This window comes from Festucalex cinctus, chromosome 14 (genome assembly GCF_051991245.1).
Source record: "Festucalex cinctus isolate MCC-2025b chromosome 14, RoL_Fcin_1.0, whole genome shotgun sequence".
Taxonomy (NCBI): Eukaryota; Metazoa; Chordata; class Actinopteri; order Syngnathiformes; family Syngnathidae; genus Festucalex; species Festucalex cinctus.
Window position 1 is genome coordinate 1,155,311 of NC_135424.1, and position 15,235 is coordinate 1,170,545.

At 42.4% G+C, this 15,235-nt stretch overlaps 2 protein-coding genes across 5 annotated transcripts in view; one reads left to right on the top strand and one right to left on the bottom strand.

Annotated features, from left to right (window-relative positions):
- The window catches only part of rbm45 (RNA binding motif protein 45), a 58,079-nt gene that overhangs the window by 21,600 nt on the left and 21,244 nt on the right, over positions 1-15,235 (top strand). For 2 of the 4 annotated variants that reach the window (XM_077494482.1, XM_077494480.1), the window contains 9 exons: positions 177-560; positions 929-1,051; positions 1,201-1,327; positions 1,401-1,751; positions 2,791-2,920; positions 3,002-3,107; positions 3,185-3,345; positions 4,053-4,128; positions 4,213-5,056. In XM_077494482.1, coding sequence (XP_077350608.1) covers positions 279-560; positions 929-1,051; positions 1,201-1,327; positions 1,401-1,751; positions 2,791-2,920; positions 3,002-3,107; positions 3,185-3,345; positions 4,053-4,128; positions 4,213-4,329 — 1,473 coding nt within the window. In that variant the 5' untranslated portion in view covers positions 177-278 and the 3' untranslated portion in view covers positions 4,330-5,056. Of the gene's footprint in view, positions 1-176; positions 561-928; positions 1,052-1,200; positions 1,328-1,400; positions 1,752-2,790; positions 2,921-3,001; positions 3,108-3,184; positions 3,346-4,052; positions 4,129-4,212; positions 5,057-15,235 lie in introns of those variants that run through there. The other 2 variants (XM_077494481.1, XM_077494483.1) reach the window with 2 other exon arrangements.
- On the bottom strand, positions 5,458-8,977 carry zc3h15 (zinc finger CCCH-type containing 15). Its single transcript, XM_077496130.1, has 10 exons — positions 8,733-8,977; positions 8,124-8,225; positions 7,923-8,034; positions 7,683-7,835; positions 7,508-7,599; positions 7,250-7,432; positions 6,828-6,908; positions 6,552-6,746; positions 6,283-6,418; positions 5,458-6,106 (listed from the first exon to the last, which is right to left on the bottom strand). Exons 1-10 carry the CDS (start codon positions 8,805-8,807, stop codon positions 5,919-5,921), a joined length of 1,317 nt encoding a protein of 438 aa, XP_077352256.1. The 5' UTR covers positions 8,808-8,977; the 3' UTR covers positions 5,458-5,918.

Here is a 15,235-nt window from a genome sequence, read left to right on the forward strand (position 1 = left end):
CATAAATTATATATTATATTTACTATTTAATAAATGGTGGCAATAAGTTTAAACTTTATGGAAGTTTTTTGGCTTGAAGAATGAGAACCACCAGCTGATTATGAAGCAGTGTTTCAGTTTCTACATCATGATTCCGACCCGTATCTGACGATAAGGACGTTTTTTTCTAACTGTAGTTGAAGCGTAATACCCGAGGAGGGCAGTAAAGCGCCATGTAGCCTTTTCACTGCAAGAAATAAGCAGAAGAAGAAAAAGAAGCCCCAGTCCGTGAATCCAAGATGGACGATTCCCACTCGAGCGCGCGCCAAGTGCCGGAGAACTTGGACGACCCTCCCAACAGTCGCTTGTTCCTGGTGGCCAGTCGCTCCGTCACCGAAGATGAGCTCCGGGATCGTTTCTCGGTCTTCGGCGACATCCAGGGCGTGTGGGTCGTCAAAGACAAGCAGACCAAGGAGTCCAAAGGCATTTGCTACGTCAAGTTCGCCAAATCGTCTCAGGCCTGCCTGGCCATGGAGGAAATGCACGGACAAAGCCTGCAGGACGGACACAAACCCATCAAGGTCGGAACCAACACGAACCAATTTAACACAAATGACAGTTTTCACTCGGGTAGCCGAAGATAATATGCGAAAAACAGCCCAGACAGTTAGCGCCTAGGCTAGCATGCTAGCAGTCATGTAGCTGTTATATTACATTGTTCACAAATATTAACGAGTAGTTGGAAATGTAGGAGAATGGAAACATTTGAAAGTGTACACAACCTTAGACTTAAATTTTGTTTTTTCGATTAGTTGCGGACTAGAATTTACCTTCCTTTTTGTGACTGTGAATAAATTAAATTAATCACAATCAATTTTAGTCTATTGTTGGATTAGAAGTCATTATTACAGGGTAAATTTTGACATCTTGTTTGACATCTTGTCTGTAGGTGTTCATCGCCCAGTCGCGCTCATCGTCCAGCCACAGAGACGTGGAGGACGAGGACCTGACCCGGATCTTCGTCATGATCCCAAAAACCTTCTCCGAGGAAGACCTGAAGGACACTTTTAAGGTACGCGCAGCAGCTACTTTCGTTGTGCTCGAATAGAAATGTGGTGATTGTTTACGTAAATATACTTTGGATGGCTTAAGGTGTTTGTTTACAATAATTTTGCTTTAAAAAAAAAAAAAAAGTTTGGTTGTCACTTGTGTCCTCCTCAGGAGTACGGCGACATTGAATATTGCGTCATCATCAAGAACAAGCTGACGGGCGAAAGCAAAGGTTTGGGCTACGTGAGGTACTACAAACCCTCCCAAGCGGCCCTGGCCATCGAGAACTGCGACAAAAGTAAGACGGGTTGCCGCAGGCACCAAAGCCTCAGGCGCGCATTTTGTACTGACGCGCGCCACCTTTGTGCCAGCTTACAGGGCCATCCTGGCGGAACCTCGCAACAAACCCCACTCCTCGGAAGACTACAACAGCATGGCGGCCAGGAGCGACTACTCCGGCGGCGGCGACTCCATGAACATGTACTCCTTCAACATGGCTGCGTCGGCCGAGCCCGTCAGCTACCCCATGATGGACTACCGCAGCGGTGGCGGCGGCGGCGGCGGCGGCGGCGGCGGCGGCGGCGGCGGCGCAGACGTGACCCGCTGCCTGATGGTGTCGACCCGCGCCGCGCTGACCCAGGAGCAGATCTTCGCGCTGTTTGACATCATTCCCGGGATGGAATACTGCGAGCTGCAGCGGGACGCTTACGGGATGAGCAAAGGTGGGTCGGGAAGTTGCAAAATGTGTTCTGGAAGGTAATATTTGTACATGAAAAATAATGAAAGTAGCACGTTAATTATAGACAAAATATGAACTTTTTTATTGCTATAATGGGCTAAATAAGCAAAGTATCCCTTTAAGTGTGTTGCTTCTTTGTGGGCTCGGGCTGTGCAATTAATCGGAGTTCAATTACAATTTCAATTATTACACTACACAGTTACAAAATTGGCACAATCGTAACCAAAAATAAAAATTATTAATTAAAAAAATAAAATAAAATGTATATATATATATATATATATATATATATATATATATATATATATATTGGTTTTGAACATATAAACACAAACACATTACAAGTGTAAAAATAAAAACATGTTGAAATAAAATAAAAATTTAAAGGAAGAAAGGGAGAAAAAAAATGTAAATCCATAATTTACATGTTTAAGAGGTAGGAAGATGTACACGTACTTATCTAGTCCTACTCCCTATTATTTCTATCATTTTTATATACTAACAAGTTGTTCCAATTCAATAACATACAAACAAAATGAAAACAATGGAAGATGAAAAAAACATGCCTATCCAAAGTGCACAGATAATAAAGAAAAAAAAAGAAGAGAAAGGAACCAAAACAAAGCCCCGCCTATACAACACAACAAATTCCCAGAACATTCATTGTTGAACATATTTTAAAATGACTAATTAAATCAATCTTGTTTGCTTCAAGATGAACGTGCATAATTATAGTGTTTCAAAGAAATTTGTTTGTTTCATTATTTTTTTCTTACATGTTGAAACATTTTCTTGTTTTGTACCAAAAACAAATGATTGTCCTCATCGTGATTTTTGTTTATTGTTTCTATAGCGTGCGCGAGGAATAAAAGTGACTTTTTTTTTTTTTTTCTTATGGTCTGTGATAGAGCAGATTTTCACCAGGTCGTCCACCAATTTCCCTGATTATGACAACTGGACGTCTTACGATGCCAAACTAAACATGTTTTGTTTTGTTTTGTTTTGTTTTGGTGTGGTTGCAGGTCACGCCATGATCCGTTACAGCAACCTGGGCTCGGCACTTTACGCCAAAGACAAACTGAACGGTTTCGAGTATCCGCCCGGGAACAGACTGGTGGTCAATTTTATGGACGACGGGGAAGATCGCGGCGGGTACGCGCCCGAAAACGGGAGAAACGTTGCTGCATCCCCTCGACTCTTCTGTACTATACTGTGTTGTGTGTGCGTGTGCAGTTCAGTCGGTCGGATGGCCATGCAGTTTGTGGCCACCCAGATGATGTCATCCGTGTGGAACGGACCTTCCAACAGCCAGTCCATCAAACCTTCCGCTTCTCATTTGGTACGTCCAGTGCAAAAAACAAAACAAAAATGACGCCACTCGTGTCAAGTGTGACCAATAGCTCCGCCCCCGCGTAGGGTTTCGCCGGCCCGCCGCCGCCCGTCTCCCGGATCCAGACGGACGTCAATCTGCCGTCCCTCAAGAAGCTGGCGCCACCCGACAGCAAGCCCAAGGAGCGCTTGTTTGTGGTTTTCAGTCCTGGACCCCTGCCCATCGACGTGCTGGAGGACGTTTTCTGGTAAATCCTTCAATTGCTTCAATGGACATGCATGGTGGACAATAATACAACTGCGTATTAGGGCCACATATTAATATTTTTTTTCAGAGGGCGGGTGCAATATTCCGGCCACTTTCTAAACTCGCAAATGTCCACGTTTTTTCTCACAAATTTGCCACTTTCTAAACTCACGAATTTACCTCTTTATTCTCGCAAATTTGCCACTTTAGAAAGCCGTAAATTTGTGACTTTCTAGTGGCAAATTTGCCACTTTCTAAACTCGCAAATTTGTGATTTTTTTTTTTCTCGCAAATTTGCTACTTTCTAAACTCACAAATTTACGAGTTATTTTCTCTCAAATTTGTCACTTTAATTTGCAAATTTGAGTTTTTGCCACTTTAGAAAGTTGCAAATTGGTCACTTTCTAAACACGCAAATTTATGAGGTTTTTCTCGCACATTTGCCACTTTAACTTGCAAATTTGTTTATTTTTCTCTCGCAAATTTGCCACTTTAGAAAGTCGTACGTTTGCCACTTTCTAAACTCGCAAATTTATGAGGGTTTTTTTCTCTGAAATTTTCCACCTTAGAAAGTCGCAAATTTGCGAGTTTTTTTTTTCTTGGAATATTGCCCCTGCCCTCTAAAAATATACATGGCCCTAATATGCTGTTGTATATTAAAAGTAAAAAGTTTTGCTTTTTTTTTTTTTGTTTGTTTGTTTTTTGTAGCCGTTTTGGTTCCCTGATCGAGGTCCACTTGGTTCCAGGCAGGAAGGTGGGATACATGAAGTACGCAGACAAGCAGGTGACAATCTAGTCTGATGCGGGACAAAGTGGAAAAGAAAAAAACAGAGCCCAAATATTAAGTGCGTTTTTGTTTTGAATGGAGTGTGCCGAGGACGCCTTGGCGACGCTCCACGGCCGCGTGGTCAACGGCGTGAAGATGAAGGTGATGCTCGCCGATCCTCCCAGAGAAGAGTCGCACAAAAGACTTCGCACGTATTAGGATGCCGGCACCTGGCGCGGGTAAGTTTCTCGTTTATTATGACGTTGGAAAGGGACGTCAAGGAAGTAGCATGTACTTTAGCATATTAAATATATTCAAACAAAATGGCCGAAGCTTCGTCTGTTCACGTTCCACAAGTCAGGAGGGAACAAAAAGAGTAAAATAAACGTTGTCACCGAGCTTCATACAAACAACGTGACAAAATTGTACAGAAACGGACTGATTTTATTTTTTTTTATGAATTCACAAATATTGATTGACGTTTGTGCGTGAGTAACTGTGCAGCTTCTCGTTCCCCAGGCGACTGTTGTCATGACAAAACGACCCCTGACCTGACAGACCAGACGACCCACATGGACGGGAGACCTCTTGACACGACCTTTGACACCTGTCTGACCTTACGCTTCTGCTCGGTGACCTTGCCGTGACCTTCGATGTGAGCTTTTAGTGGGTCAATCCAGTTTTTTTTTTTTTATTCTTTTACTTTTCATACAAAAGTGTCATTTCAAGCTGCTGTGTGATCTCCATAGGGGCTGTCAAAAAAAAACAAAAAAAACTTCCTTACATGATACAAACTGGCTTTAGTAGTTAAGACACAACTTTAATCTTCTGCTAGTGTTTACTTTGCTCACGTGAACGTCTATTTTTTAAAATTTGTTTTTTTGTATTTTCAAATGTGTTCCCGCTATGACATCTTTTCACATCAAAATAAAACCAGATCAACGCACCACTCGTGTCCTGACATGTTTTGCATGTTGATATACAGCTCAGATATTCCAATGTGGCATCACATTATTATTTTGAGCATTAAACGTTCAAAGACTTTGCTTTTCTCACTATATCAAAAAAAAAAAAAAAAAAAGGTGTTTAAAGTGATTGCATTAAGAAAAAAAATTCTATTTCTGCAAAAAAATAAAAGCTTGTTTGGTATCAGGATAATGCAGATCAGTTCCATAAGGGAAGAGTGAAATTGTTGAATATTTTAAAAATTTGTCGTATTTACATATTAGCACTTCATTTCAATCTAACTGTAAAGTAGAAAAAAAAAGGATTTTCTATGATGAAGATGAAACCAAACAAACTTGCAGCATTTAAAAAAATAATTTGTAGTCATCAATGAAGCGAGCGTTTGGATGCACAGTATTTTTTTTTTATTCATGTCCAATAACATCATCTCAACATAATTTACAATCACATCGCTCGCCTGCTGGTTGTGAGGGTCCGCTGTGATCAGAGAACCCTGCCCCCCCCACCCAAAAGCTTCTCTTTAACGCAACATTCATTCATTCCGACCCAACATAATGAAGATGAATCAAAAGAGGTTATTAAATATAACGTATATACGATCTTCGGCGTTTTGTTACACGAACAGACTGAATTTCTTAGAACAGAATCACTGCTGTTCGTTTTTTGTCCATCACGATTTCACTCGTTGCGCGGAACAGGGGGGAGGGTGGGCGGAGCCGGGCAGTCATGTGACAATGTGATCAGGCTTTCATTACAGAGTTTTTGTGACTTAAAAAAAACAACTCAAAACTTCAAGTGTCCATGCATCCGTCCGTCGGTCCGTCCGTCCTTGTCGTCAACTCTCAGTCGTCCAGTGCCAGCGTGTTGAGCTCCTCGTCCAGCTCCTCCAAATCCTCCCCGGTGAACAAGTTCTCGTCCACCGGGACGTCCTCGTCCTCGTCTTCGTCTTCGCCTCCTCCGGCCTCCCCGCCGCCCTCGGCCCCCGACGGCCCGTTGGCCTCCGAGCCGCCGCACGCGCCGTTCAGCTGCTCTGTTGACCACAAAAACAAACAAACCTCATACTCATGTCAATTTATTAAAAAAAAATAGTGTTCACCTCGTTTATCGCGGGTTATATATATATATATATATATATATATCATTACAATCACTTCCAAACTCTTTAGTCAAGGAAGCACTGTGGCTTGGTCTTGTGGTTTTTCTTACCGCTGTCCTGGTCCTCCTTCCGACTCTTACTGGTGGAGGTGAAGCGGTCCACGGCGGCCACGGTGATTCCCGTGTTGTCCACTTCTTGGGGAACAAAGCGGGACAGGTCTATGTCCTGGACTTGCGTACTGTCGGCCTGAAACCAGACGTAATATTATTAATTATTGTCTCCAAACTTTTCATCAATTTGTCTAAATAAAAACAAATTCAAATAGTTTATTTCAAACGTCGGCTTCCATCAAAGATGTCGGCGCGAGCGTCACGATTACCGTTTCCTGGTCGTCGTCGTCATCATCGTCATCCTCGTCTCCCTTGTCGGCGTATCGCGTGTCGTCGGCTTCGTCGTCGTCGTCGTCCACCAGCTCGGGTCGGAATTCAAAGACCTCGCGACCGCTCACCACCAGCGACTTCCCGGCCTTGAAGTCGGCCTTCTTCTTCTCCATCTCCTCCCTGGCTTTGTCCACCTGGGACAAGATGACCGTGACCACCTTTTAGTACTCAACATCAAAAAATTAATTACAAATCGCAGTGAGTTTGCCAGCCACCTTCTCCTGCCTTTTCCTCTTCTTCCACGCCAAGAACGTCTCCAGGGTGATGCGGGTCACGCTGGGACCGAGCGCCGCACGCTGGGAACGACACGGGAACGTGATAACTTATTACATTTTTTTTTTTTACCAGCTTGGAGCTGGTAATAAAGAAAAAAGAAAGAAAAACCAAATGCTGGCATCTCCAGGGTCAGACGTGCTTTGAAGTCCGATGCAATGATGTCATCAACAAGCGTTATTGTGATTGGAACGGAGAATCCAAATTTATACCTTCTATCATATATCATATCATATCTCTATCTTGGGATAGGGCTGTGCAATTAATTGAAATTCAAATTACAATTTCAATTTATTACGCTCCACAATTACAAAATCGGCATAATCATAAAAAAAAAAAGAAAAAAAAGATTAATATTGCTCACCTCGCTCTCAATCAGCTCCTCCATGGAGATCTCCTGGTCCTTCTCCTCCTTCTTCTTGTCCTTCCTCAGCACGAAACCGGGCGGCAGAGCGTGCCGGTACATGCAGTCGCCGCCCCCTGCTGGGCACACCCAGAACCAGCCGTATTTGTTGTTCTCGATGGCGTCCAGGAAGAACTTGCACACCTGCCGCACCGTGTGACAACTTTCTCAGCACCCCTTCACAAAATTTGGCAAAAAAAAAAAGCTCCAAAATCTTACAATCTGAGTTTTGGATTTCTTCTTCTCGGCCTCGCCGTGCTTCTTGTTGACCACCTCCTCCAGCTTCTTCTCGTCCCAGTTGTCCATGGTGTCTAATGCGGCACAGAAGCGTTTGGTAAATCTCCGTCCTCCGTCCTACTCCTCCCTTTTTTTTTTTTTTTAAACAAGCGCTCACCTTTCTCCAGCTCCTCGTCCCGCTCGTCCACGTAAACGCTTTTCTTCTCGCCCTTCCGCTCCATGGACAAGTCGTGGCTGAACTTGCACTTGTCTCCTTTGGTGCACTGGCCCTGCTTGTAGAAGGCGCACAGCACCGACTTGGGGTCGACACCTAAAAAAAATATGTACGATATAGGTTCCAAGTTTGGGAGAAAAAAAAAAAGAAAAAAAAAGAGCAATCCGAGGTCTCTTGCGTTACCTTTGTTGACTTTCTGGGCAGCGACGACCGGCTTGAAGAGCTCGTTGAGCTCATCCAACTCTTTCTTCTTGTCCGTCTTCTTGTTGGCCTTTTCGGCCTCCGCCTGAGCCGCCTGCACACACACGGCAGATGTCAACATTTTGGCTACATTTGACACACGAAGCCAATCAGGATGTTTTTGGGTTTTTTCCCCTCACTGACCTGTCGGGCGTTTTGTTGTCCATACTTAACTTGCTGTGTGACGTTCCTGATGAACTTCTGTTGCTTGGCACCTTTCTTGTTCTTCAGGCCGAATGTTTTGTCCTGGAAACACAAACGGTAAACTTTAGACAGGCAGGAAATCTTCTAGATGTTATTTGGCTAACACTTACGGAAAAAAATACTCGAGTACGTGGCTCATGTTGTTTCGACGTGACCAATTAGAAAAGAGGACACGCCGCTATCGACCCAATGTAGAACAGCTGTCAGATTTTAATAAGCTTTTTGTTGGCTTTATAGTCACACGTCATAAACGGCGCAGTAACACTGCTAACGATGACGTCATGGCCAGCAGGTAGCGCTTACGTTGGCGAGCTAACGTTCCACGGGGATCAACGAGACAGCTACATTAGCTTAGCGCTGTTGCAATAGGACTTAAATCGTCGGGGGATTTTTACTCACCGCATGACAAAATCAAAATGTTTAATTAAAGAAACATGTCCATTCAGATGTTCATGTGAGGTTCGATCGCGTGCTAGCACGTTAGCAACGAGCGACGGCTAGCCGCACGCCGACATGCTAGCTCGTGATTTTATTTTATTTTTTAAATACCTCAATGATCTTTTCCTTCTTCTTCTCTTGCGTCTTTTTATTCCCCGCGGCCGGAGCCGGCTTCTTCGGAGGCATGTTGGCTCAGCTGCCGGCTTGTCGTTGCGAAAGTCAAACTTTTAAAAAAACAAAAACAAAAAACGTGGCAATATTCGATTTTTCCCAGCCCGCTAACTCTCAGATTCACATTAGCCACTTGACGCTAACGCGGCGCCGTAACGATGACGCTCCACCCACACACGTCACACGCGCGATGACGTCATTGCACGATGCATAATGGGTACTGTAGTTTATGATGACTTGAGTACGTCTGTCTGTCTCTGTCGCTTAAGGAAATCACTTTTTAAAAGAAAAAAACAGAAATCGAATAAAAAATACATTCTAGACATTATTAATGTAGTTAAAAAAAATGATTTTTTTTTTTTAAGTGACCCCAAACTGGTAAAATGTCTAGTGCAACGCTGTATTTTCATGTAAAGAGAGCAGCCAGGACAAAACAAACTAAAAATGTGCAGTTGACATAAAGCATATATTGATAATTAAAATAGGTTCAGCACTATTAGTTTTAAATACATCTGATGATATTCTCAAATATACAATGCGGCATGGGACAAAAGTAGGTTTACACTTTTGAAAATGACTTGTGGGGGAAAATGAACGGAAGGTAGACAACTCGGATGTTCTGAACGGTAGGAAGAAGGTCAGAAAGGAGGAAGGAAGAATAAATCGAGTACACATATAAGAAACATGGTACTAGCGTATCGCATGCAAATATGATGGAATGAAACCCAAGCCAGCAATCAAACCCTCAATCACCTCGCATTTCCCTTTTGTCAGCACTAGGTGTCAGTGTTGTGCTACCGAGCAGCCCAGCTTGCTGACAAGTCCACAAATAAGCCCATAAACATTGATTTTTATGACGCTGAAGGAAATCAAATCCATAGTTGTCTTTAAAAAACAAATCAACGGACACTATAAAAGTTTCTATGAATACAATATGAAGGATAAATGAGTTTGAAGCTTCTGCATTTAACATGTCCACAAAAGCATCAATTGTGTTTTGTTTTGCTTTTTTCCCCAATCACTCTTTCTGTTTTATTGCGATTTGAATTAAATGGTGGTTATACAGAGTTGCCATCTGTCCCGTGGACCAAAAAAAAGAAAAAAAAGAGGCTTTTATTAGCCCCTCTAACACTTTTATCCAGTGCTTGATTACGACGCGGCTGCCTGCATGTGCTTTATTGCCTTTTTGGATGAGATTTGATTTTGCGGGCGTGAGCGGCAGCTGCAGCCTGAACGGCTCCTGAGCTCGGCACAAATCATGCAAACGCCAATGCGGGAAGGCGGGAAAAAAAACAAAAAACAAAAAAAAAAAGTTGACCGCATCACGCATTCCTACTAGTACAGCACAATAATTTACATGTACGGTTTCATGTCAAAATGTTACTAGTACTGTGAGCTCTTCTACTTAAGAATTGTCTCACTAGTAGTGCATCACTTGTAGGACAGCTTCACTTCATGTTAGTGGTGAGGTAGTGGTGCTACTAGTAGCGCTCAGCCTGACGCAACTAGTGCATGATACATGTCCACTAGTTGAGCCACTATTGTTAGTACTGAAGCACAGACATTTACAAGTAAGATTTTCATGAATACTAGTACACCAAACGTGGAAACATTTTATTAGTAAGACAGTCAATCTACTAGTTCGCCCGAATCGTTCTACAAGGACACTGAGTTGTCTTCCTAGTCAGTATAAATGCAGTGCTAGTACATCACTAGGTGGATGAATTTGTCGTACTAGTTGGACATTTTGGTGCTGCTACTAGAGTCCAGCAGGCTACTAGTGCAAGACAAATTCCATCGGATTGGGTCTCGGAATGTTACTAGTGCAAAAAATACTACTGGACATTTTGGTGCTACTACTAGAGTCCAGCAGGCTACTAGTGTTATGACATGTCCACTAGTTGAGCCACTTTTGTTAGTAGTGAAGCACAAAATTTTATAAGGTTTCATTGTTTACTAGTGTGATAATTTTGGCATGCTAGTTATGAGGACAACTATGTGTTACTAGTGAGGTGTAAGTACTAGTGGGCATTTTAGCATCCTGTGCACTAGTTAACATCTGAGCAATTAAGAGTCACATTATTGCAAAAGTATATTTGCTCTTAACTAGTCGCATTTCACAGTCACCAGTAGTGCGCTGGTATCAACTTGTGCTCACTTTAGCTTCTCTAGTGACATGCAGTGCACTACTAGCATGCCAAAGTTAGCTACTAGTGCGGACGACGCGATTCCCAGTCCATGTAAATGAAGTGTCTGCAAGTGGATGTTTCCACGCGGTGACGTTTTGGAGGCGACTTTTGCGTTTAGTTTTGTCAGCGTTGTGGCTTGCTTGAGGGCAGCTCGGGCGACCAGCAGGAGTTTTACCGCTTCAGCTGCGCATTTCGCTTCATTTAATTACGTTTGCCTTCAACTTGCTAATGTGATTTCATCTGGCGCCTTTGACACGCGTGGCCCGGGTCCACATGCAGCTTGCCTGCATGACTGCCCGCCCGCCTGGCCGCCTGGCAGGACGGCCAGCGTGGAAGGAACCAAGTGCTCCCGATTTACACGGAAAAGAGGAAAAATAGGTCACGGCCGCCTCGCTTGATTTTGGCCTTCCATTCGCTTTATTTAGTAGTAGTAATAATAATTAGGAGTGATTTTAAATGTCCTAAAATCGATTTTATTTCAATTATTTTTTTACAGTCTTGCCCCTTGTTTGTGTGCTGGGAACGCTGTTCATGTTGTACCCGATTTGGCCACTCAGGGGCAGTGTGGTTCCGTGCGTTCTGATACACAGTTAAGTTGTAGCCACGTTAGCGTAGAAGGAAAAAGTCACGATCAAGTTGTGCCAAAAAAAGTTTGTATTTTTTATTTATTGTTTCATCGTAGGAAGAGCATATGCCGGTGAGTAATGTTAAGATGGTTCTCTCTATACATTCCTGAAGCGTTTTTGTATGAATAGCCGTTCTTTTGAGGGATAAAAGTGCCGCGAGGAGCGCGCTAATTATCATTAGCGAGTTAGGCTGGAGTAGATCATGACAATCGTGAGACAGTCAAAGATTCCCACCCCTAATAATAATAATTATAATAGTAGAGTAATTATGGTAATAATAATGAGGCTTTTCCTTCGACAGCGTGTGATAGACGAAATATGTCACTGAAAAGTGGAATGAATGGTTTTGATTTTTTGTATGTGTGTCTGTTTTAATAGAAGTTGAGAAATGAATAGAGGCAAATCTTTCAAGATGAACGTTAGTCAAAATCAAGGTATCAGTTTCAATTTTGAACGAAAGGGGACAGTCCTTTATTGCATTCCCGATTCATCTGCTCAACACTGGGCCAACTCCCATTTCCAAGATGGCCGCGCACATTCCCCCCCTCCTGCAAAAACATCCCACAAAGCGAACTTCGGAGATTAACTGTTTGATTACTTTAGCCTGGCGGTCAGCATGCCCGCATTTTAGTGGAGTTGAAACTTTTTTTTTTTTTTTTTTTTTAAATTAAATCAATGGTATTTATTTATCATCCTCCATGAAATATTGATAGATTGGACACATTTGGCCTTGGACCACTATTGTACTATGGTTTTCTTGAGGATTTCCATATTAAACTAAACGTTATTTACTATCTTTCCTGAAATATTGATAGATTTGATGAATATTTGAACTTTGTCCACTATTGCACAAAACATTTTGCATATATTAGGCTCATAATAAATATTGTTATACTCATTTTATGAATGGCAAAATCCGAAGAGAACCAGAAATTCTGCACAAACAAGCATCCCCCCCAAAAAAAGTCTTCATATCAATTTCAGCAAATATGATAGTAGCCATAAAATTGGAAATAATTCTCCTGGGAAAAAAAAAAAAAAAAAAAAAGAAGACCAAAAACGGATCTAACGAACCCTCTCTAATTCGGACTGCAGGGATTCGAGATCGAGCCCTGGCACAACTAGAAAAACTTTGCAAGTAATTGTAAACATAATAGCTCAGCTGCCTAATAAGATCCTCTATATTTTTTTTTTTTCTTCTCTGATTGACTTTTGAATCCGTTGAGTGGAGTCGATGACTGTTTAACATCAGCACAATTGTACGCCGCGCAAATTGGAATCCCGATAATATAGACCAGGAGTGGCCCCTCCCAGGTGGAAGAGTACGTGGAGGCTGTTTTGAACCTCAAAAGGTTGGAAAACGCCGAGTAACACGAAAAGGTCTGATGATGACTGACAGACGGACAAATGGACAGATGGACAGACAGGCCGTCATGTCAGCATGGCCTGCTGACATTCAAAGTTTTGTTTGTTTGTTTTGTTTTGACTTCATCTGTGACTAACCAAAAATGAGAATGATTATCTTTTTTTTTTTTTTTTTAGATCTCAGGTGCCGCATTTTTATAAGTCGATGTAGTTGAAATGACAAAGTTGGTGCTGCTTTGTGTGTGCGTGTGAAGCGAGCCGCACAGCGGTGTTGGCTGTGCAGTTTGTAAAGCTTATTACTGTCAGTCACAAGCCCGCCCGCCACTTTGTCTGCTTGATGGCGCTCGCCCGGCTTTATTGCGGCGAGTCGTGGCCTCCCTGCAGCTTTTTATTAGCTCAAGCTGCTCTCTCTTAAAAACACTCTCGCTTGTTGTTGTTTCACGTGCGCGCGCGCATACGTCCCCGTTCCGTTCCGTTCCGTTCCTCGCGCGCTTTTTCTATTTCATCATTTTATCTGCTCGCCACGTTTCTCTCCAGGGACGAAGACGCAGAAGAAGTGAAAGAACAATAAGGGCGTCAAAGCGCTATGTCATAATTTAGTAGCTGCTTGTATTTTGTGGCGGCTGATGAAAGTCAAATGTTGGTGGTGCGCTGATGCGTAACACGCACTTGTGCACTCATGTCATTTTGTCTTTTTTTTTGGGAGATGGAAGGTTGATACATGCAGCATTTGAGGTGTTTCGCAGCACAAGCTAAGTGGAAGTTTATTGGTTTACTCCTCAAAATATAATACGTGGCATTTCCTATTCAAAGGAAGTTTGACTGACTGACTAACTAAGTCATAGTCATATAAAACCTGCAATAGCGCCCACATTTGATAGATTATTCCTGGGAACTAACTAACTAACTAACTAACTAACTAAAAATAATCAAAAATCTACACTAGCCCCCCCAAACGCAATAGATTATTCCCGACTAACTAACTAACTAACTAACTAACTAACTAACTAACTAACTAACTAACTAACTAACTAACTAACTAACTAACTAACTAACATATAATCATATATAACCTGCATTACCCCCAAAATGTGATAGATTATTCCTGGGAACTAACTAACTAACTAACTAAAAATAATCAAAAATCTACACGAGCCCCCCCAATCGCAATAGATTATTCCCGGTAAACTAACTAACTAACTAACTAACTAACTAACATATAATCATATATAACCTGCATTACCCCCAAAATGTGATAGATTGTTCATGGGAACTAACTAACTAACTAACGAACTAACTAAAAATAATCAAAAATCTACACTAGCCCCCCCAATCGCAATAGATTATTCCCGGTTAACTAACTAACTAACTAACTAACTAACATATAATCATATATAACCTGCATTACCCCCAAAATGTGATAGATTGTTCATGGGAACTAACTAACTAACTAACGAACTAACTAAAAATAATCAAAAATCTACACTAGCCCCCCCAATCGCAATAGATTATTCCCGGTTAACTAACTAACTAACTAACTAACTAACATATAATCATATATAACCTGCATTACCCCCCAAATGTGATAGATTGTTCATGGGAACTAACTAACTAACTAACATTGCATTCACATTTCTGACTGAGTGACAAGCTTTTTTTCTTTCTTTCTTTGTCACATGTACTTTCCCTCCACAAATGTCGTTTTTTTGTTTTTTTAAATTTGTTTTATTGTCAAACTACTTTTTGGTGAATTGGTGCAAATGTGGCGCAGTGCGTGTGCGTGGTGGCGCATCTCTGCCAGGAGGTGATTTTTGAGCTGACGCTGGCAAGTTTACAGATGAGTACAGGATTTGCGAGCGGGAGGCCTGCGCCGCCGTGGGTTCGGTCACAGCCGACTTCAATGACGCCGATCAAAGGGGCTCGTTATTCACTTTAGCTGCGACGGGTCGTACGTGTTGACGTCGACGTGTAACCTAATAAAGATGTTCATTAAACTAGTGACTTGAGATCAGTGAGCGCATCTCTCGTGCCCGTCGGCCGCAAGTCCAGACGAAGAGGACGCCGCTTGACGGATAACTAAACGTCTGCTCATTAAATATGTAGACGGCGGCGGCGGAGCGTTCATTATTGATGACACGCACACACAAAGTGTGAAATGTTCTTCCCTTCTCGTCCCATGTCTTCACCCGCACACGCGGGATTAGTGCAAGAGAGTCATCACTTTTCCGATCCGACATCAGTTCACAGTTTGGCTCCTGCTTGT

What these genes read in the sequence shown, in the direction of transcription:
- zc3h15 (XM_077496130.1), bottom strand. Translation starts at nt 8,807, where the DNA reads ATGCCTCCGAAGAAGCCGGCTCCGGCCGCGGGGAATAAAAAGACGCAA. An exon ending in GGACGAGGAGCTGGAGAAAG is followed by an intron (nt 7,600 to 7,682) that starts GTGAGCGCTTGT and finishes GTGCCGCATTAG; the next exon opens with ACACCATGGACAACTGGGAC. An exon ending in AGAAATCCAAAACTCAGATT is followed by an intron (nt 7,433 to 7,507) that starts GTAAGATTTTGG and finishes ACGGTGCGGCAG; the next exon opens with GTGTGCAAGTTCTTCCTGGA.